Raw genomic sequence first — 24,257 nt, 5'->3', positions numbered from 1 at the left:
TCTTTGTTTAAAATGCATTCTTGATTAATGGAGCCTTTAGAAATTTACCTTGAGGCTCCATCTCTGTCTCAGTGGGGCCTGACTCTTGTATTCTTTAGGACTGAAGGCCTTTCAGCTGCGCTCCATTGATTTGGCTTCCCAGGTATACCAAAGGCAACTCTGATTCATAAAGGATTCCATCCCGAAGTGAACTAATAAAAGGCCTAGTTAGGAAAGTGTCATGATAATAAACTATATGGAAGATGAGAACCCGCTCAGCTTTCCACCAGAAGTACCATCAAATACTTACATGAAGAAACGTATTTCTAGTGGGATGTAAATATCAAATTATGATTAAGTTTCTTGCTTTTCTGAACCTACAGCAAATTTCTCTTCGTCAGTACCTATGGTTCTCAAATGACAGCTTGCCTTGAAAGCACGTGGGGGATCTGTTAAAAAACAGATTACTGGGTCATACTCTCCCAGTTTCTGATTTAGTAGATCTGGGGTAGATAATTTGTACTCTAACAAAGTTCTCAAGTGATATGGCTGCTGCTGGACAGAACCACACATCCAAAGACCACTGGTCCGGGGCACCTGGGCGGCTCAGTTGGTTAAGAGTCTGACTTTGGCTCAGGTCATGATCTTGCGGTTCATGAGTTCCAGCCCTGTGTCGGGCTCTGTGCTGACAGCTCAGAGCCTGGAGCCTGCTTCTGATTCTGTGTCTCCCTCCTCCTCTGCCCCTCCCCGGCTTGTGCTCTGTCTCTCTTTCTCAAAAATAAATAAACATTTAAAAAAACTTTTTTTTTTTAAGAGACTACTAGTCTATGTTATGCTGTACATTTTCGTAATTTCTTTTTCTACTTTTCTGTTGTCCTTCAGAGAAAATGAGTCAAATTCTCATTTCAGTGCTACTGCCCTGGCTTCTGTAGGTTTCTTGTGAAAAACAAAAATAAAGATAGAATAAAACTTTAAAAGTGGAAACAAAGGGATGTTAGGAGTAACCAAGCCTGATTCCAGCCTTCTACTCCGTTTTAAGTGGAATGGTTTTATTTTAGTCAATAAGACGTTAGTGCCTCTTAAAAAATAAGAGCTCAGCTGAAATCATACAAATGGGATACAACTGTCTAACATTAAAAAGTAATTCTCTTTCAATTGCAAAACATGCATAAAATAAATCCTTGTCCCCATCACAGTCTCTCAACACTTATCTAGAAACGGAGGGTGGTGGTCATAAAATGACAGGGAAGAATGACACTTGCCACACAGACCTTTATTTTTCCCTTCTTTATTTTGTTTTTAAGTCAAAGAAGAAACAGCACACCTAGAGTCTAAACAAGCTAACAGTAGACTATAGTGCTTAAGTTGGGATCTTTACAAGTAAATTCTTTTTCTTCCTTTGCTTAATGTATTGGCAAAGAGAGGAGAGACAGCACGGTACCATAGTAGGGCATAATCTGACTTTGTGTGCGGAACTGATGGGGCAAGTCATGTGAGTCTCTAAATGAGCTTCTCACCGGCTCTATACTTGAGCAATTCCAAAGAGGTTAGGGCCGCGTTGATTAAAACATGTGTAAGAACAAATTAATATTTGAAGAGGTACCAGCTGTAGATTTCTGCTTATCTTCCATTTCTAAAAGGTAAAGATTAAAAATAACATTAAAGCAATATTCCAATATTTTTGAATAAAATAAATATTAGCTTTCTCAGAGATTTCACAGCATGAATTTCTAAAGGGCACAGTGTTCTATTTATGCTTGATGTGCTCCTTTCTCATGCACAAATAAACAAATTAACTAGCTAAGAAAGGCATATTCAACACTAAACAAAATTTAAATGGTAAAGGATTGTCTATGCTCTTACCCAAATATATTATTATACTATCTAGCAATAAAGTGTCTGTAATGAAGGTAAAAATACAGAATCCACACAAACCTGACATCTGTCCTACAGGATGTTAAACTGATCAGTCAGCAGACATTTACTGAACTCCCCAATGAATGTCCTCGTTTGGTCTGTCCACCACCCATTTCCCATGGAAATTAGTATTCTTTGCTCACTATCCATAATGTTGATTTTCATTGGCTGGATTTCAGCAAGTTGCCCACTGCGTGATTTAAGTTTTTGTACTTCAAATCTCTGATTTTCATTCTCCATGCACAAAATAGGCAGTCAGAACTCTTAGCCAACTTAGTATACATGTCTTGAGCACGAATACTGGAAATAATGGTAACTTCAAAAGCTTGCCATTTACATTCTTTATAAACAACTTCTGAAGTCAACATAGCTATTAGTAAGAGAATCCAAAACAGAGTCACACAACTAGTAGTTTAATTGGTCGACAATGCTACTTTCATGAGCCCACTGGGCTGTCATCATCACAAGCCCCAGTGAGAGATTTCATTACTGTTTTGTTCACTCTTCCACAAAAGAACTGAGGGCCCATTTAAAGGTTCAAATACCTAAGCACATTTATTAATCCATCCTTGAGAGAGTAAGAGCCTTTCAGCTTTGGTGGCAAATCGGTGGGGAGTCCAAGCCATACATCATATCACCTTCACATCCACCTCCAACCGTGACTATGAAGTGCTCAGAGGATATATGGCACTATTCTAATGATAAAATATTTTGGATGAAGGTAGAAAATGGTATAGAATCTCTACAAATCTGACTCTATTCCTAGAAGGAGGTTTAGTTGATCAATCAGCCAACATTTACTGAAATCTCCAATAAGCATCTTGTTTTTGTCTCGCCAGCATCTATTCCCTGTACTGCTGGCACAAAAGCCCATCTTTTCCTTTTGGGAACCACCTTTTCACTGATTTCAGTGCATATGTTATGGAACAGAGAAGACAACTGATCCCACTCCTTGGCTGAAGACTTAGCCACATAATTCAAGCTGGACACATAACCCAGGACAGTCCAATAAAGCCAATGAACATCGGCCCCAGGGCTTTGCTGGATCTACTGAGGGAAGCTCTCCCTCTACTGCCAGAAGGCATAGTTTGGCTTACAATAAGTACAAAATGGAGACGAAGGGAAGCAGACACAATACACATAGAAGGAGAGATTCCTCATGATAACTTTGGGTTACCTGATCCAGCATGGCTAAATATTCAGCCAGACCCATTCCTAAGCCTTCTTTATCACTTGCTATTAGTTACTGTGTAAGTTGGGTTTCATTAGTTTGCAACCAAGAGTTCTGAAAAATTATAAGCAACCTAAAACTTGAACCACATTAAGCAACATGCCAAGGATGCAGAGATATAACAAATAATCTCTGCCTCAAAGAATCTTTTCAGCATCTAGTTGGAAAGCTAAGACATAAACACACAAAAAACCTAGAAACAAAAGACTCGATACTATGATAGGTTCTATGATATTTCCAAGAAAGGAGACACCACCATAGGCTGCACATTAAGCAAGATTTCACAGTATAAGAAAATAGTGAGCTGAGTTTTAAAGGATGACTAGGATGTGACTGCCTAGAAAGGACATGAAGGACATTCAGAAAGAGTGAGCTGTGGGAGCAAAACTTCAGGAATGTGCATATCGTATTGGGGAAACAACACAGTATAAACCATAAATAGACCATAAAATGTTGAATCATGGGATATCAACAATGTGACTACATTAGTCTAGGGGAAGAAGAATTCATAATCAGTTTTCTTTTTTAAATTTTTTTTTTCCAACGTTTATTTATTTTTGGGACAGAGAGAGACAGAGCATGAACGGGGGAGGGGCAGAGAGAGAGGGAGACACAGAATCGGAAACAGGCTCCAGGCTCTGAGCCATCAGCCCAGAGCCCGACACGGGGCTCGAACTCACGGACCGTGAGATCGTGACCTGGCTGACGTCGGACGCTTAACCGACTGCGCCACCCAGGCGCCCCCATAATCAGTTTTCTAATGATACACACATTATGTCTTTTAAATAGACAAGAGATCCTACTGGCCGATTAGATTATAATGACAAAGTGTTGAAACTGCACTCAAAAGCTAAATGTGTTTTTTCCCTTTGCATATGGTAGACAGGCCTCTCATGCCACCAGCAACCTTGGCTTACTACTGAAGTACCTATCATCTAGAACTAAGGGCTATCAAAATAAACCATGCTAACACACTTCACTTAGCTGCTGTTTAAGGAGTTAGAACAAAGAGTAGAGCCATGAGCCAAGAGGAGGTTATAGAAAGTCAAACATCTACCAAGGAAACAAGTGGAGCCATACAGTTAATCTGATTTGCTTTGTCCAGTTTCTCCATGAGATACAAAGTTTACAAGAGAAACGATGGATGGTATTTTCTATTTCCACTGTGGTTTTAGCCATTTCCCTTGTGCCAATACGAAGTGTCTGTATCCCTCTTTCCCCTACTTGGGGGTATTACTGTTTAGTTAGAATAAAATGTTTTAACTTTTTAGAAGTTTATTTTACCAAGGGCCATTATCAGTTTTGTACTGAATGTGAAACTCTGTAATTATTCTATAACTTAATTATTACTATTTCTGATAAAATATTTCTCAGGGCTATAAACTGTTTCCTGGAAATTTTACTGAGAAAAATGAACTCAACATAATTCCTTGGCCATATACTTTTCCACCTAGAGTCACTGGACTCAGCAATGTTTTCATAAAAAAAGAAAGTCTTGAATACCTAGCCTGTTGATAACCATTTAAATTTTTATGTCCACTTGTGGGATCATGATAGTGCTTTCTGCCAGTATGACACCTGTCCATTTGACATGAGCATGTCACGAAGGAATAATCACATACCCTCTTATAGAGGACCTCTCTTCACAAACATCAATTAACATAACTTCAGGACTCTGTAAGATAACTACTGCCTTGGTCGCTGTTTACAGATAGAAATTGAAACACTCGAAAGCCCCTTTTTGTCAAGTTGAGGTTAGGAAAGGAAAAGGAATTGGTCTATGATTAGACATACTTTTATTCTGAAATATCTTTGTAGCAAAAGCTTTAAAATGTAAAAAAGCTATACTACAGGCTAATTTTTCACTCTTTATAGTGAAATGCATTCTTTCATAAAGCAAATGAATATATGATTACATCTTCTCCCTATTTTAGGAAAAAGTAGCTCTGTACTTTAAATTTAAAAACATATATTCACTAAGTTTTATATTTATTGAATGGTGGAATTGAGATTTTTTTAAAAAAATCATTCAACGCATGCCTTATCAGTGATAGTCACTGTCATCTTTTAAACTGAGAAATAAAAAATTATCACAAAATATATATGTATAGCACACAGTATAAACTAAAGCTTTGAATAAGGTTTCAGTATTACATGAAGCATACAGAATATGAAAAAAAAGTAACATGGTTTCCTGTTTCTTGGGAAAAGTATCATAGAAGGCAGAATAATATCCCCCCAACACTTCACAAAGATGTTCATGTCTTAATCCCTGGAAGCTGTGAATATGTATGTTACCTTACATAGCAGAAGGGATCTTACAGGTGTTGTTAAGATAAGGACCTTGAGAGACCCATAATTATTCTGTATTATCTGAGTGGACCCAATTTCATCAAAAGGATTGTTTTGTTTTGCTTTGTTTTCATCACAAGGATTGTTAAAAATGGAAGAAGGAGGCAGAAGAGAAGATCCAAGTGATGTGACATGAGAAGGACCAGATCCGCTAATGTTGCTGTGAGGACGGAGGAAGGAGCCATGAGCCAACGAACGTCAGTGGCCTCTAAAAGCTGGAAAGAACCAGAAAATGGATCCTCCCCTAGAGCCTCCAGAAAGGAATGTAGCCCTGCTGACACCTTGATTTTAGCTCAGCGAGACTCATGTTGGACTTCTGACCTACTTAAACTGCAAGATAATGATTTTTTTTAAGACACCAAGTTTATGGCAATTTGTTATAGAAACAATAGGAAACTAATACTGGTATCATGTTCCAAATTAGCAGGACCATGAAAAGCATGACTGTGACAGCCCCTCAGTCACTCTGGAGCTAGAAGAGACTTTGGTCTCATCTCTTCATGGTCCAGATAAGGAAATTAGTCCAGATATAGTGAGAAGGAATGTGGTTTACCTTAAGCCTCAGAGTTCAAGCTAGAGACCGGACTAGAATCTAAGTTCACCAAACTCTCGATCTGCCTTAAGTCATAGCATGCCTCCCAGCTTCTTTTACCAAAGGAGGGCTCTGATTATGGTTTAATAACAATGTGCAGAACTCTCTGAAAGAATGAACAGTTGTTGAAAAGTGCACACATTTTCAGATAATGCGCAGAAGTACACTGCTTCGCTGTTCTAACCTGTCTCCAACTGGCTAAACATATTTACTTGAATTATCACACATCACTTGTAACAGTATATCTGAGATAAAAACTGGGGTCTTGCTCTCCCAGAAAGCTTCCTCTGGAGTTTTCTGGTTTTCTCTTGTACACCCTTCTGTGGCTTCCCTTATCCAACCACTCAGTCCTGCCATGCTTCCTTCCCCATGGAGGTTCCTATCCTTGCATTTCTACTACTACCTCTTACACCCACGCTAGACAACCACTAATAGATCTCTTTTCTTCAGCTTCCCTCCTCTTCAACTTCCAATTAATCCTGTACAATACTGCCAAATGATTCCTTCTAAAATACATCTTTCTTTATATCATTGGTTTGTCCCCACATATTCAGTAGGACTCCATTTCCCAAATGGGATCAAATTCAAACTCCTTATTCTATCCTTTGACAGCTTCATAGAATTTGACCTCATTTTTTAAATAATGTCTCCTCTTCCAATTTCCATCTATGAACCAATTTAATTGATTCACTGCCCTATGAACAAGATTCATTCTCCTCCATGTCATTCTCTTCTCCTAAAATATCCCCTGTGCTTCCTTCTCCATGTATCTGAATTCTACCTGTATCAAGGTCTTGGGAAGTCCCAGAATCTTTCTGGCATTTCCCAGGCCAGACAACCTACAATTATCTCACCTTCCACTCTGAAGCACTAAATCTCTTACCACTCATTTTAGTTTTTATTGCCAGTGTCTTTTGCATCTCTAGAGTTTAAACTCTTAGATTTTAAGCCATTTGGGACCAACCAGGCCCCCCCACCTATTGGCACTGTACTTAACACCCAGAGTTTCCCTTTTAAAGCAGGACCTCAAAAATGTATGGAGCCACCAAAAATAATTTGAAAATTTAAGATGAACATTCAGAATGACAACTCCTCCACATCAACAGTGATAAAAGCCAGCAATGAGCACTACTCCAAAGTTAATGGCACCATTTAAGAAGTATAGCCATACATTTGAATTTGCCCAGGACAGTCCCAATTTCCTGCTGGTTTTCCAGTTCATGGATAATGTTCACTTTTACTCTCAAAAGCATCTTGGCTTAATTAATAGATTATATGGCTGTTCCACCCACAGGGCACTTTGAACTACAGTAAGGCAGAAACCAGAAAGAAAATCCTGCTCATGTTGCAGCCACCCATCCAGCTAAGCAGCATTCTCTCCTCTCCAGAGCAACCCTGCTCTCAAGCACCCACCTCTGCGTAACCAATGTCCTTTGAATTTCACGTGGGAGGTTCAAACATTTTGGTGACACATAGCTTCAGAAAAATGTACTGAAGTTGAATGCAATTTGAGATTCTTTAGAAGAAAAAAATAATCATAGAGATTGAAGACAACTGCAACTCTACCCAGCAGTTTAAGAACAAAAGGGAGGTCAGGTCACGATCTCAGGATTCAAGCCCCACTTCTCCAAGCCGCCCCCCACCCTCTCTCAGAAGGAGAAGGAGAAGGAGAAGGAGGAGGAGGAGGAGGAGGAGGAGGAGGAGAAGGAGGAGGAGGAGGAGGAGGAGGAGGAGGAGAAGGAGAAGGAGAAGGAGGAGAACAACAACAACAACAACAACAACAACAACAACAACGAGAGTTTTCTAAAGAAAAAGAGAATTCAATGAGTTCCCCTAGAAGTAATCAAGATACAGTGTGTGAGTTAATTTATACTATAATTGTTTTGTTATTTTCTGAATAAAATAATAAGGATCATTCACACCATTTCAATTTTTCTGAACAATAAATACATATTACTTTCACGACTGTTTAGAATTAGAAATGTGATGCCTTCTGATCCTCTTAGTGGCTAATGTACATTAAATTGACTAACCACTGCATAAACGTTTTAAAACCTACATTCATTTTCACAGTTGGCTGGTTGAAATGATCAGTTTCATAAATGAATGTCAGTGGTATCTAAACAGTAATAACTTTTTACTGCAAAGTAAGATTTTTCTCTGTAAGTAATGAATAAAATTATTAAATGTAATCTTATATTATGTTTCATTACTGGCAGCTTGTCATAAAAAAGGAATTAAGGTTGCAAATTTTCATTTATTTTCATAAAGTAGATCAGCATTTTCATTCATTTGTAGTGAAACTTACTCAATCTAATCTCTTTTGAGGGTAGTTTTAATTACATTACATCATTCTACACAGGGTTGAGAGTTCATGTTCCAAACTGTTCCCTCCCTAAACTCTTCAACTTTAAAGGTATCTGGGGAAATGTTAAGCTCAACTAATGTAACTATACAAAATGAAAACTATCAAATGCATATCTTGGGCTCAGGATCACTCTCAAGTGTTTGGAATGGATTTTATAACACCATTTAGGTTACTTCTAAGTCACTATGGCTCAAGTTGGTAGTAACTAAAAAGGATTAATTTCAAAGATTTATATCATTAGCAGTTAATACTTAAATATCAATTACACTGAAATTATTGATAATTCTATCACTACTAAGGACTCACTGAACTCAGATTGCAACAGCTATAACATTTGAAAAAAGACAAAAGCATCTGGATGAATTATGGTAAAGGTTAATAATATTCGATATCGAGCAAAACTCTTCATCAACTATTTTCCTCACCTCACTACTTTATAAGATAAGTACCACATCATTTCACATTCACCTAAATAAAAGCAATTACAATTTGATATTTGGTTGTTTCTAGTTGTTTTATGTCAAGAATAAAGACCCATTTGTCATCAAGTGTCACCCTCCTTCAACTGTGCCTTCAGATGGCAAATTCCATCAGAGACAGAACATTCTGTAAGGCACAATAGAGCGACCAGACGTTGGCATTATCAAATGGGCTCTCCCGTCATGATGAAGTATTTACTCTAAAGGTCAGCATTCTCTAAGTTTAGCTCCTTAAAAGATAATTAAGATATTAAAATTTTTTAATACAAAGGGAGGCTTCTAGGCAAACTAGTTTTTGTATAATCTCTTTCTGCTTAACTGGGAAAAGCAGCACAAAATCCTAAAAATATATGAAAGCAACTGTTTACCAACATGGTTAATCTGATTATCATCCCCATGTATTTTGTGCACGTTTTCACTCAAGAAACAGGGAACTAAACAAACCCATGAAAATACCATGTTTCAGTTGCTAAGTCCCTGGTAATGTATATTCCAATCTAAATTTTATTTTTTTAATGTTTTTTGTTTTTGGTTTTGTTTTTGTTTTTGAGAGCGAGAGAGAGTATGAGAGAGGGGCAGAGACAGAGGGGGACAGAGGATCTAAAGCAGGCTCCTTGCTGACAGCAGAGATCCCAATGAGGGGCTTGAACTCACAAAGCATGAGATCATGACCTAAGCCAAAGCCAGATGCTTAACCAACTAAGTCACCCAGCACCCCCCCCCCAATCTAAATTTTCTGTATCCAATTTTTAAATATCTTTAATATTTTGGCATAATTTATAAATTCCTACTATACACTTATTCTAATTCCATGCTACATACTTTTTCACTATCACATACTTACTAAATGTTACTTTTTAAATTTTTTCAATTATTTTAATAAAGTTAGGATCAGTGGTTGTTTCAATGCAAAGCAATTTTCCTTTTCAATTTTTTTCTTCTCACAAGTTTCTGACACTCCCAGTTTTTTTTTTCTCCTTCCAAGATTTTATTTAAATTCAAGTTAGTTGACATATAGTATAGTATTGGTTTCAGGAGAAGAATTTAGTGATTGATCACTTACATATAACACCCGGTGTGCTTATCACAACAGTTGCCCTCCTTAATGCCCATCACCCATCTAGTCCATCCTCCCACCCACCACCGCTTCAGCAACCCTCAGTTTGTTCTCTATAGTCTCTTATGGTTTGCCTTCCTCTCTGTTTTTATCTTATTTTTCACTTCCTTCCTCTATGTTCATCTGTTTTGTTTCTTAAATTCCACATAAGAGTGAAATCATATGGTGTATCTTTCTCTGACTTAGTTCACTTAGCATAACCATTGCAAATGGAAAGATTTCATTCTTTTTGATGGCTGAGTAATATTCCATCATGTATATATACCACACCTTCTTTATCCATTCATCAGTCAATGGGCATTTGGGCTCTTTCCAAACAATTGGCTATTGTTGATAGTGCTGCTATAAACATTGGGGTACATGTGTCCTTCAACTCAGTATTCTTGTATCCTCTGGATAAATACCTAGGAGTGTAATTGCTGGGATATAGGGTAGTTCTATTTTTAACTTTTTAAAGAATCTCCATACTGTTTTCCAGAGTGGCTGCACCAGTTTGCATTCCCACCAATGGTGTTAAGAGGGATCCCCTTTTCTCTGCATCCTTGCCAACATCTGTTGTTGCCTGAGTTGTTACTTTTAGCCATTCTGACAGGTGTGAGATGGTATCTCATTGTGGTTTTATTTACATGTCCCTGATGATGACTGATGTTGAGCATCTTTTCAGTATCTGTTAGCCATTTTTATGTCTTCTTTGAAGAAATGTCTGTTCATGTCTCCTGCCCATTTCTTAACTGGATTATATAGTTTTTTTGGGTATTGAGTTTGGTAAATTCTTTATAGATTTTGGATACTAGCCCTTTATCTGATAGGTCATTTGCAAATATCTTCTCCCATTCCAAAGGTTGCCTTTAGTTCTGTTGATTGTTTCCTTCACAGAAGCTTTTTATCTTGATGAAGTCCCAATAGTTTATTTTTGCTTTTGTTTCCCTTGCCTCAGGGAGATGTGCCTAGTAAGAAACTGCTATGGCCAAGATCAAAGAGGGTGCTGCCTATGTTCTCCTCCAGGATTTTGATGATTTCCTATCTCACATGTAGGTCCTTCATCCATTTTGAACTTATTGTTGTGTATGCTGTAAGAAAGTGGTCCAGTTTCTTTCTTCTATATGTCACTGTCCAGTTTTCCCCACCATCTGTTGTTTCCCAACACCACTTTGCAATTTATAAATGTAGCAAATCCACATGCTTTATGCCTTAAACTTACATAATGTTATGTGTCAATCATATCTCAACAAAGCTCAATAAAAACCATTATACTATCATACAAGTCAATTCTTAGATAAACATCTAGTTAGTATTGGCTCACTTAGAGAAGGATAAAGAAAAAGAGGAGATATTATGCTCTACTCACACAAAAAGCACTATTTACCTTTGATGGAGGAACAAATTCAACACATTCCAGCCATATTGTTAAAAAGTACTTTTCACATATTGCACATTTTCTTCTCTGAGACATTATGTTCCTGACCAGTGGGTGCCATGTTATAGCTTGCATTACAAAAGGATTCTTTTCTGAGAGCTCATTCATTATAAATCTTGATGTTATTTCCTAGATTTAAAAAAAAATTATATTAATTATATTAATTTATATTTTTGGCTTATTCTTCACAATTTCTGTTAAATTAGTTTTCCATAATCTATATAGTGAATTTTATTGCCAATGATGGGCATTATAAATTAGTTTTCAATAATATAAGAAAAGAGGGGTGCCTAGGTGGCTCAGTCGGTTAAACGTCCGACTTTGGCTCAGGTCATGATCTCACAGCTTGTGGGTTCAAGCCCTGCATCAGGCTCTGGGCTGACAGCTCAGAGCCTGGAGCCTGCTTCGGATTCTGTGTCTCTCTTTCACTCTGCCCCTCCCTCGCTCATGCCCTGTCTCTCTCTCTCTCTGTCCCTGTCTCTCTCTCTCTCTCTCTCTCAGGAATAAACATAAATAAATAAATAAATAAATAAATAAATAAATAAATAAATAAATAAATAAATAAATAAGTAAATAAATAAGAAAAGGAAGTTACTTCCATCTTAATATTTCTATGTCTCTTACATAGAGGAATCCAAATTATTAAAAATTTACATAATTGGGGTGCCTATGGCTCAGTCAGTTAAGCATCCAACTCTTGGTTTTGGTTCAGGTCATGATCTTACAGTTCGTAAGACAGAGCCCTGTGTCAGGCTATGCACTGACAGCATGGAGCCTGCTTGGAATTCTCTCTCCCTCTCTCTCTGCTCCTCCCCCACTCACACCTGCTCTCTTTCTCTCTCTCAAAATAAAAACAATAATAATTTTTTTAAAGATAAATCCAAGATTAAAAAAAATTACATTATTCAAGTTTAGGTTCAAATTTTATACCTCTCATTACAAGCAGCAAGGACTGTGCAAATAGTATACTGGACTCAATAACTGAGTCTGTCATATTTACTAATGTCTAAATCCTTAGAACTTAAACTGTGACTCAAGGACCAGAATCTGCATCATCTGGAAACTGATTAGAAATTCAGACTTCCAGCTACATTCCAGACCTACTGAATCAGAATCTGCAATTTAACAAGTTTCTCCAGGTAATCAGTATGCCTGTTCACCTTTAAGATGCACTGGTCTAAGTTACCTACTTCAGTGAGCACCTGAATAGAGTCATATTAGCAAAGAGCACTGATTTCTATTACCCAAATGTCTGAATTCAATCTGTATTAAACCTATCCACACAGCCATGTCCAGAAACTTAACTTTTGGTAATAATTATAATATTAAATAACAAAAGGGTGGCTAGAAAATATAAGCTGGCTTTTGCCATGACCATCAACAACGTCGTCATTTTACAGTAAAATACTATACAATACATAAAATCAAATCTTCACTGAGCAAGCAAATAAAACAAATACTTGATTTACTCTGCTAACTGAGCCTCTTGTGCTGGTAGCATGGAAGCCCTGTATAAATGTTCCACAAACATTGCATGAATTTTAATAATTTATGTTACTGTTTTTTTCTGGCCAAAGTGAAAGATTTCCCACTGGTGTTAAAATGGTCCACAACTGGCTCTAACAGGAATCTTTGGAAATACATACATACATATGTACATACATAATCTTCACTCATGTGCCCAATTAAAATCTTAAAAAATAACAACAAAATCCTATAAATTGCTGTCTCCCTGTTCCTTATTACTCTGTCCATTCCACCTAACAAGCATCTGAGAAACTGAGAAAGCTGCCTTTATGCACAGTCTCCCTAACTGTCTGATCCTTCAGCAGAATAACCTCCTACTCATTTTAGCTTTTTCCTGAATGGTGACATAAAAAGATTATCCTTTCTGAAAGAATTGCTCATTCACACTAATATTACCAGGACTTCTAAATTAGATGTCTATTATCACCTTTTCTTTAACTACTTACACACAGCATAGTGTGTGATTCAGAGTGAAATAATGATTTTAGAGGTAAGTTTTTAGCTACCAGAACTCAAAGGCTAGGTCTCACTATAAAGCAGAAAACTAATAAATAAGGATTCACTCCCCAAAACAGCAGATGGTAGAAAAATTTGTTGGAATACATGGGACCTATAAAAAGGTCACAATTCATACAGTTCACTTTTTCCATTTATGATTTCTGGAACCAAACATGTTTGTTGCACTTGATATGTCTCTTGATAACTCTTATATTACCCATTAATTATATTATTCTCCTACTTGCTGCCAATATGTTACTTTGGAAGAATAACATATACCACTGAAATATAAAGTTATTACTTGGAACTGCTAGTATATATAATGTAAGATACTATCGGCATGACCAACAGTATTTTTTAGGACATCTCTTAAAAATAAAGGTCTCTCTCCCAACTTGTGCACTCTCTGTCTCTAAAAATTAAAAAAAAAAAAATAGAGGTGCCTGGGTAGCTCAATTAGTTGGGTCTCCGACTCTTGATTTCGGCTCAGGTCATGATCTCACAGTTTGTGAGATTGAGCCCGGCATTGGGCTCTGCACTGACAGCACGGAACCTGCTTGGGACTCTCTCTCCCTTCCCTCTCTCTCTCTCATCTCTTCTCTCTCTCTCTCTCTAAATAAATAAATAAATAAGCTTAAAAATAAAATCCTAACCAAGGCATAGCCTAAATCAAAGCGCTACAATTCTTTGACAGATAAAGTACTTAAATCAGGGCGCCTCAGAGGCACCTAGGTGGCTCAGTTTGGTTAAGCATCTGACTCGATTTCGTCTCAGGTCATGATCTCATGATTTGTGGAGACAGTGCCGAGCCTACTTGGGATTCCCTCTCCCTTCTGCTCTGTCCCTCCCCCACTCCCCAAAATAAATAAATTAATTTTAAAAAATACAAACTGAATGGCTCAGTTGGTGGAGCATGTGACTCTTGATCTCAGGGGTTATGAGTTCAAGCCCCACACTTGGTGTAGAGGTTACTAAAAAAATTAAAACTCTTAAAAAATATTTTTTAAAGTAGTTTAAATCAGTAACGTTACCCAAATATCCAATAAAAAGGATTAAGTACAAATATAAAATGTATAATAAATTTGGCACATTTCTAAGAAAAAAATCTTAGAGATACTTTTAAAAATACCCAAATTATTAAGATAAGTAAAAATCATTTTTTCTACTAAGTACAATTGACCCTTTTAATTTTTTTTATTAACTTTTTTTATTTTTGAGACAGAGAGAGACAGAGCATGAATGGGGGAGGGGCAGAGAGAGGGAGACACAGAATCGGAAGCAGGCTCCAGGTTCTGAGCCATCAGCCCAGAGCCCGACGCGGGGCTCAAACTCACGGACCGCGAGATTGTGACCTGAGCTGAAGTCGGATGCTCAACCGACTGAGCCACCCAGGCACCCCCAACTGACCCTTTTAAACAACACAGGTTTGAATTGTGTGGATCTAGTCATATGTTGATTCTTTCCTCTCCTCTCCTCTCCTCTCCTCCCTTCTCCTCTCCCTCTCCTTCCTTCCTTCCTTCCTTCCTTCCTTCCTTCCTTCTTTCCTTCCTTCCTTCCTTTCTATTTATTTATTTTAAATTCCAGTATAACATACAGTGTTATATTACTTTCAGGTGTACAATACAGTAATTCAACAATTCTATCCATAACTCAGAGCTCACCACAATAAATGTACTCTTAATCTTCTTCCCGTATTTCACCCATCTCCACCTACGGCCCCTCTGGCAACCACCAGATTGTTCTCTATATTTACGAGTTTGGGTTTTTTTTGGTCTCATTTTTCTTTGTTAATTTTTTAAATTAAATTCCACATGAGTGAAATCATGCAGTATTTCTCTGACTGACCTACTTCACTTAGCATTATTCCCTCTAGATCCATCCACATTGTTGCAAATGGCAAGATTTCATTTCTTTTTAAGGCTGAGTAATATTCGACTGTGTGTGTAGATACGTGTGTGTGTGTGTGTGTGTGTGTGTGTGTGTGTGTATTTCACATCTTTTTATTATCTATCAATGGATCCATAATTTGGCTATTGTAAATAATACTGCAATAAATGTAGGGTGCATATATCTTTTTGTTTTAGTGTTTTTGTATTCTTTGGGTAAATACCCACTAGTGGAATTACTGGATCATAGGGTAATTCTATTTTTAATTTTTTGAGAAGCCTCCATACTGTTTTCCAGAGTGGCTGCACCAGTTTGCATTCCTACCAACAGTGCACAGGGTTCCTTTTTCTCCACTTCCTCACCAACAGATGTTGCTTCAGATGTTTTTGATTTCAGACATTCTGACAGGTGTGAGGTGGTATCTCATTGTGGTTATGATTTGCATTTCCCTGATGATGAGTGATGTCGAGCACATCATTTCATGTGTCTCTTGGCCTTCTGTGTATCTTCTTTGGGAAAATGTTTACTCATGTCTTCTGCCCATTTTTAATTGGATTATTTGTTGTTTCAGTGTTGAGTTATAGAAGTTCTTTACATTTTTTGGATATTAACCCCTTATCAGATATATTGTCTGCATATATCTCCTCTCATTCAGTACATTGTCTTTTTGTTTTGTTGATTGATTCCTTTGCTGTGCAGAAGCTTTGGATTTTGATGTAGTCCCAAGAGTTTATTTTTGCTTTTGTTTCCCTTGCCTTAGGAGAAATATCAAGAAAAATGCTGCTACAGCCAATGTCAGAGAAATTACTGCCTGTGCTCTCTTCTAGATTTTTATGGTTTCAGGTCTCATATTTAAGTCTTTAATCCATTTTCAGTTTATTTTTGTAAATGGTATAAGAATGTGACTCAGTTGCAATCTTTTGCATGTAACTATCCACTTTTCCCAATACCATTTGTCTTTTTCTCATGGCATATTCTTGCCTCTTTTGTTGTAGATTAGTTGACCATATAATTATGAGTTTATTACTGGACTCTGGGTTCTGTTCCATTGATCTATGTGTCTATTTTTGTGCCAGTACCATACTTTTTGATTACTGTAGCTTTGTAGTGTATCTTGAGATCTGGGATTGAGATTCCTCCAGTTTTTTCTCCTTTTTTAAGATTGCTTTGGCTATTTGTGGTCTTTTATGGTTCCATACGAATTTTAAGATGTTCTAGTTCTGTGAAAAATGCTGTTGGTATTTCTATAGGGATTACATTTAATCTTTAGATTTCTTTGGGTAGTATGGCTATTTTAACAAGATTTATTCTCCCAGTCCATGACCATGGACTATCTTCCCATTTGTTTATGTCATCTTCAATTTTTTTCATTAATGTGCTATAGTTTTCAGAGTATAGGTCTTCACTTCTTTGGTTAAGTTTGCCCTAGGTATTTTATTATTTTTGGTGCGATTATAAATAAAAGTGTTTATTCAATGAATTTCTATTTCTGCTGCCTTGTTATTAGTGTATAGAAATGCAACATATTTCTGTATATTGATTTTGTATCCTGAGAATTTACTAAATTCATTTATCATTTATAGCAGCTTACTGGTGGTCTTTAGGGTTTTCTATATACAGTATCATGCCATCTGCAAATAGTGAAACTTTTACTTCTTCATTACCAATTCAGATGTCGTTTACTTCTTTTCTTGTCTTCTGGCTGCAGCTAGGACATCTAGTACCAGGTTGAATAAAAGAGGTAGGGCAGACATCCTTGTCTTGTTTCTGATCTTAGGGGGAAAGCTGTCAGTTTTTTCCCATTGAGTATGGTGTCTGTTATGAATTTTTCATATATGGCCTTTATTATGTTGAGGGATGTTCCCTCTAAACCTACTTTGTTGAGAGTTTTTTTATCATGGATGGATATTGTACTTTGTCAAATGCTTTTTCTGCATCCATTGAAATAACTATATGGTTTTTATTCCTTATCTTGCTGACGTAATGTATCCTATTAATTGGTTTGCAAATATTGCACCACTCTTGCATTCTAGAAATAAATCCCACTTGATTGTGGTGAATGAATTTTTTAATGTATTTTTGGATTGTTCGCTAATATTTTGTTGAAGATTTTTGCATCTATGTTCATAAGAGATATTGCCCTGTAGCTCTCTTTTTTTTTGTAGTTTCTTAATTTGTCTTTGGTATCAATGTAATGCTGGCCTTATAGAATGAATTTGGAAGCCTTCCTTCCGCTTCTATTTTTTTGTAATTGTTTGAGGAGACTAGGTACTCTTCTTTAAATGCTTGGTAGAATTCACCTGTGAAGCCATTTGAACTTTTGTTTGTTGAGAGTTGTTTTGGTTTTTGTTTGTTTGTTTGTTTTTTGATTACTGATTCAATTGCATCACTGGTAATCAGTCTGTTCCAATTTTTTATTTCTTCCTGATTCAGCTTTAGGAGGTATGTTTCTAGGAATTTACTCATCTCCTTTGGGCTAATTTGTTGGCTATAATCTTTCACACTATTCTCTTATAATACTTTGTATTTTTGTGCTGTTTGTTATTTCTTCTCTTTCATTTCTGATTTTGAGTTGTATCTCTCTGTCTCCCTCTCTCTCTCTCTCTCTCTCTCTCTCTCTCTCATTATGAATCTGGCTAAAGGTTTATCAATGTTGATCTTTTCAAAGAACCAGTTCTTGGTTTCATTGATCTGTTCTATGGGTATTTTTATTGTTGTTTGTTTGTTTATTTGGTTTTGGTTTTCTTAGTTTCTATTCCATTGTTTCTACTCTAATCTGTATTATTTCCTTCCTTCTACTGCTTGGGGCTTTGTTCTTTCTTTTCTTTTTTGTTTTGTTTTGTTTTTGTTTGTTCTTCTTTTTCTTCTTTAGGTTAGTTTGAGATTTGTCTTGCTTCTTCATATAGGCCTGTATTGCTATAAATTTTCCTCTTAGAACAGCTTTTTCTGCATCCCCCAAATTTTGGACCATTGTGTTTTCATTTTCATTTGTCTCCATGTATTTTTTTTATTTCCTCTTTGATTTCTTGGTTGATCCACTCATTGTTAACATCCATGCATTTGTGTTCTTTCTAGATTTTTTTTTGTAGTTGATTTCTAGTTCCATAGCATTATGGTTGGAAAAGATGCATTATATGACTTCAATTTTTTTTTTTAATTTTTTAAGACTTCTTTTATGGCCTCATGTGATCTATTCTGGAGAATGTTCTATGTGCACTTGAAAGGAATGTGTATTCTGCTGTTTAGGATGGTTTGTTAATAGCTGCCTTATATATTTGGGTGCTCTTATGTTGGGTGCATAAATATTTACAATTGTTATATCTTCTTTTTGCGTTGCCCCCTTTATTATTATTATATAGTGTCCTTCTTTGTCACTTGTTACAACTTTTGTGTTAAAGTCTATATTGTTTGATATAAATATTGCTACCCTGGCTTTATTTTTGATTTGCACATAAGTGTTCTTCCACACCTTCACTTTCAATCTGCATGTATCTTTAGGTCTAAAATGAGTCCCTGGTAGGCAGCATATAGAAAGGTCTTGCTTTCTAATCCATTCTGACACACTATGTCTTTTTATCAGAGTGTTTAGTCCATTTACATTCAAATTAATTGCTGGTAGGTATGTATTTATTGACATTTTGTTACTTGTTTTGTGGTTGTTTGTGTAGTTCTTCTCTGTTCCTTTCTTCTCTTCCTCTATTGTCTCATGGTTTGCTGGCTTTCTTTAGTGATATATTTGAATTCCTTTACCGGGGCAACTGGATGGTTTAGTCGATTAAGTGTCAAACTCTTGGTTTTGACTCAGGTCATGATCTCATGGTTCATGAATTTGAGCCCCACAGCCGGCTCTGTAATGATGGTGTGGAGCCTGCTTGGGATTCTCTCTGTCCCTGTCTCTCTCCCTCTGTCTCTCTCTCTCTCTCTCTCTCTCTCTCTCTCTGCCCCTCCCCCACTTGTGTGCACACATGCTCTCTCTCTCTCAAAATAAATAAATAAACATGAAAAAAATTAATTATTGGTAGGTATGTATTTATTGACATTTTGTTACTTGATTTATAGCTGTTTTTGTAGTTGTTCCTTGTCCCTTTCTTCTCTTGCTCTCTTCTCTCATGGTTTGCAGGCTTTAGTGTTATACTTAGATTCCTTTTTCTTTTAAATTTTTTGTGCATCTATTACTGGTTTTTTGTTTTGTCATTACCATTAGGTTTATATATAACATGTTGTGTATATAACAGTCTATATTAGGTTGATGGTCACTTAAGTTTGAACCCATTCTAAAAAGCACTAAATATTAACTTCTCTCCCCTCCATGTCTTTTGTATATAGTGTCATACTTCACATTCTTTGATTTTATGAATCCTTTGTTTTTTATAGATATATTTAATTTTGCTGCTTTTATCCATCCTATCTTTCTTACTCTTGCTTATATTATAGTGTTTTCTTTCCACTCAAAATTCCTCTTTAGCATTTGTTACAAGACTGGTTTAGTGGTGATGAATTCCTTTAACCGTTGTTTGCCTGGGAAACTCTTTAACTCTCCTATAGAGTATTCCTGATGGAAGGTTTGTTGTTGTTTTTTTTTCCCTTTCAGCACTTTGAATAGAACATGCCACTCCCTTCCAGCCTACAAAGTTTCTGCTGAAAAATCAGCTCGTAGATTTATGGTGTTTCCCTTCTATGTAACTGATTTCTCTTCTCTTGCTGCTTTTAAATTTTTGTCTTTATCACTACTTTTTGTCATTTTAATTACAATGCTCTCGGTGTGGACTTCCTGGGGATGATTTTGTTGGGGGCTTTCTGTGCTGCCTAGATTCAAGATCTAGTTTCCTTCCCCAGATTTGGGAAGTTTTCAGCTATTATTTCTGCAAATATATTTTCTGCCTCCTTTTCTCTCTCTTCTCCTCTGGTATCCTTATAATGTGAATGTTATTATGCTTGGTGGTGTTGCTGAGTCCCCTTAATCTATTCTCAATTTTTACTAATCTCTTTTTCTTTCTCCTGTTCAGCATGTTTACCTTCTATTACTCTGTCCTCCAGGTCAACTGATCCATGCTTCTGCTTCCTGTAATCTATTCTCTATTTCCTCTAGTGTATTTTTAATTTCATCTTTTGAATTCATCTCTAAATGGTTCTTTTTCATTTTCTTTGCCTTTGTTGAGGTTCTCACAGAGATCTTCCATTCTTTTCTCAGGCCCAGTGAGTATCTTTGTGACCATTAATTTAAATTATCTACCAGGCATATTACTCATCTCCATTTGGTTTAGCTCTCTTATGATTTTGTCCTGGTCTTTCATTTTGGACATATTTCTCTGTCTTTTCATTTTGTCTCTTTGTATCTATGTGTTAGATCAACTATGTCTCCTGCTCTTGCAGGTATGGCCTTATGAAGGAAATGTCCTGTGATGCCCTGTAGTGCAAGGTCTCCTGTTCATCAGAATCTGGAGCTTCAAGGGTGTCTCCTACATATATTTTGTGCACCCTACTCTTGTGGCTGAGCTGCATTTGTCTTCAGTGGAATTGCCAACAATGGCTCACTTTCCCTGTTGTTGGCAAGGTTTGGTCCCTGTTGTTAATGGGCCAATCTGGGGCTGCCTTGGGCAGAGATGCAGTTGCACCAAACTGCAGGATACTCTCCCTGTGTTGTCCCCCAGGAGGCTTTTGTTGGTGGGTGGGGCCTATAGTGGGACCAGATATCTGGCCTAGCCCACTGCTGGAGCTGCAGTTCAACTGGTATGTGTGGTTATCTTCCACACTCCCTGGGACAGAAGTCACTTTGGAGTGGTGCTGGCCCCTACTGGGGCTGCTTGCACAATGCCACACTTGTGGCACACCTCTGGACTCCTGTGGAGGACAGGTTGGTGGGGGTGGGTCAATAGGAGAATGCGAGGGTGGGGTGCACAGTGTTAGCAAGTTTTGTGCAGGTCCACTGTGTCAGGGGACCTATAGTCACTTTGGAAAACTCCCGGGGAGACTGGGGCTAGAGGGGTGAGTCTGCAGAACTTCATGGGTATGGGGTACACTGTTAGCAAGCCAGGTAGTGTTCACACTGTACTGGTTCCTGCAGGTCTCCATGTATCTAGGCTAGGGGGTGGGGGAGGGAAATAGAGCCTGTCAGCTCTTTTGTTCTTATAAAAGTCTCCTAAAGATCGCTGCCCCTGCTGCAGAGGCTCTGAGATAAGTAAACAAATAGCCTTCCCATACCCCTGGTGTTTTTCAAACCGCAGCTTCTATGCCATATCATTGGGGCTGTTTGTTATACTGCAGTCTCTTTAAGGGCAGGGAACCCGTTTTCTACCAACCTTTGGTTCCCCCAGACCAAGCTGCTGATTTTTAAAGTTCCAGGAGTTAAGCCCCACTGATTATAAAAACTCACAATGTTAAGTCCCTCTGCTTTTCAAAACCAATGTTTTTTTTTCAATAAATACAACATAGTAGTAAAAATGTATTTTCTCTTCTTTATGATTTTCTTAACCTTCACTTTTCTCTAGCTTACTTTATTGTAAGAATACAGTACATAATACATATATACATTAACACCTATTTGTTATGTGTTAATATGTAAATCAACTCTTTATGTTACTGGTAAGACTTCCATCAACAGTAGACTATTAGTAGTTAAGTTTTGCAGGAATCAAAATCTATGCATGGATTTTTGACTCCCTGGGGATTTGTGCTCCTAACCCCCATGTTGTTGAAGGGTCAACTGTGCATGTGTGTGTGTGTGTGTGTGTGTGTGTGTGTGCGCGCGCATACGCACGTGCATGCCTGCATAAAATTCTTGTGCTCCTGGGTCCTTATAGTTTTAGAAAAGGGGGAAGAAATACTTCTCTCTCACTCTGCATCTTCATGCTGGACACACAGCAACATTCTTGCCCTCAAGGGATCCCAGTGAAACTACTGCCACATTGGGTTGACTGCTCATTTGGTCCCCTCCACAAACCAGACCCTCCTCCAGAAAGGGACTAGCCCTGTTTCCCTTTCCCTCACCTTCCAGCAAACTCTTTCTAAGACAATGGAGCTTTCCAAGCATGGAGTCTGAAGCCCAGCTTTTAGGTTGGCATCATCATACTAACACATACTAGCTCTGTGAACATGGACAAGTTATTTAACTTACCCTGATCTCAGTTTATCAGTAAAAGGGGGACAATAATGGCACTACTTTTTAAGGTTATCGGAGGACTAAATCATAAATTAGTTCATTCCTGTTAAATACTTAGAATCGGAGAAGTCCAAATTCATGATGGAGACTCATACTCAACTGTGGGAAGATCTGCAATCTTAATTCATCTGTCACCAAAAAACACACAAAGAGAGTCCTCTACTATGCTTTTCTATTCCATATTTTTTTTTAAATGTATCTGCCCCTTTCCGTGGAGCCAACTAATCTTTTTTTTTCTTAATTTTTTTTTTCAACGTTTATTTATTTTTGGGACAGAGAGAGACAGAGCATGAACGGGGGAGGGGCAGAGAGAGAGGGAGACACAGAATCGGAAACAGGCTCCAGGCTCTGAGCCATCAGCCCAGAGCCTGACGCAGGGCTCGAACTCCCGGACCGCGAGATCGTGACCTGGCTGAAGTCGGATGCTTAACTGCGCCACCCAGGCGCCCCTCTATTCCATATTTTAATATCATCAATTTGTCTGATTAAAGTGAACATGATTTCTGGGTCAGATTCCTTTATCCACTAGAAACAGGGACAAGTGAAAATGGGAAGGAAGAGGCAAAAACCATGGTAAAAACAAATCAAATACACCCTTTAAATAATACTGAAAAAATACTTGGAAGGTTAAAGTGAAAACAACTTCCTCGCTTTTCTTTTCATCCAATAAAATGTTTCCATTTCTCCAAATTTGGTCACTCTAGAAATCAGTATTACATTGGATTCTATAAGCCAAAGAGATTATGTCTAGGATCCACATTGCCAATGGACTAGGGTTGCTGTAATCATTTACCAGTTTGGCAAGAATGCTTTAAAAGAAAACTCTTTAAAACTTAAACCATAGCTTTAGTTTCAAGAGCTGTGTGAATGGTATAAGGCTTCACCTGTAGACTCCAGACATCATCCTGTTGTACAGCGGTAACTGGCTCCTTCAGGAACAGAGGGTTTCCTTCACAGTAGCATTCCCTCAGCTTCAGGTTCTGAAACTTTCAAAACAAAATAAAAACTTCATTTCATCATAAAATAACAAACTTCACTTTTGAGGCTCATCTTACTTTATTTAGAACTTATATTCCATGTTAGTATTTTCACATGGAAATATTCTATTGTTAAAAGCATAAAGGTCTTCATGCTGGAATGAATGGCATTGACCTTAGAGGTCCCTGGTGGCATCCCCAATACTAGACAGCAGAGGAAACTTGTTGAGGATAACAGAACTGATTAGTAATAGAATAGGGGTTAGTTAAATAATCAAATGCTGGGAATATTTTGCAAATAATATATTTGTTAGAAAACCAAGTATGATGAAAAATAACATTCTAATTTACACCAAAATCCAGGTCTGAAAGACTGTGAACCATGATCCATTTATGTTCAGTAAGAAAGGTAAGAGAAACAAAGGAAAATCAAAACGCCCTATGAATAAAACCTAACCTCAACTGGACTCTACCATTTGAGTAGAAAAATAAGGGATTTTCTCATACTAATAGTGTGCCTTGCCTCCCAGGAACTCATGTGGTTTTCAAAGTTAAACTCACTTTAGGGAATTACTTTCCTGAACTTCAGTTTCAGCTTTGAAATGGAAAAAAAAGAAGACCCATCTTTGGTGGTGTGCTGGTAAAACAGTTCTCTGGAAAGAATATAATTTTTTTAAAGCCCTGATTTGTGGCATATTTTGGTTCCTTATTCCTTAGTATAACTACTTCTACCATGGCGATTACAGTCACAAAACAC

General features: G+C 37.4%; 2 protein-coding genes across 6 annotated transcripts in view; both read right to left on the bottom strand.

Moving 5' to 3' along the window:
• SLC26A7 (solute carrier family 26 member 7) overlaps window positions 1–23,502 on the bottom strand; it is a 168,114-nt gene extending 144,612 nt beyond the window's left edge. Inside the window, exon 1 of one of the 2 annotated variants that reach the window (XM_045050138.1) lies at window positions 23,408–23,502. The gene's annotated coding sequence lies outside the window, so the exon portion shown is untranslated. Of the gene's footprint in view, window positions 1–11,401; window positions 11,536–23,407 lie in introns of those variants that run through there. The other variant, XM_045050137.1, reaches the window with a different exon arrangement.
• Window positions 1,252–24,257, bottom strand: part of LRRC69 (leucine rich repeat containing 69) — a 79,665-nt gene continuing 56,659 nt past the window's right edge. For all 4 annotated transcript variants that reach the window (XM_003999963.5, XM_045050140.1, XM_045050141.1 and 1 more), the window contains 3 exons: window positions 23,408–23,509; window positions 11,402–11,581; window positions 1,252–1,612 (listed from right to left, as the gene is read on the bottom strand). In XM_003999963.5, the coding sequence (XP_004000012.1) occupies window positions 1,502–1,612; window positions 11,402–11,581; window positions 23,408–23,509 (393 nt within the window). In that variant the 3' untranslated portion in view covers window positions 1,252–1,501. The remainder of the gene's footprint in view (window positions 1,613–11,401; window positions 11,582–23,407; window positions 23,510–24,257) is intronic.

The sequence above is a fragment of the Felis catus genome, chromosome F2, assembly GCF_018350175.1.
Source record: "Felis catus isolate Fca126 chromosome F2, F.catus_Fca126_mat1.0, whole genome shotgun sequence".
In the NCBI taxonomy this organism is placed as follows: Eukaryota; Metazoa; Chordata; class Mammalia; order Carnivora; family Felidae; genus Felis; species Felis catus.
This window is presented reverse-complemented; position numbering and strand designations above follow the sequence as displayed.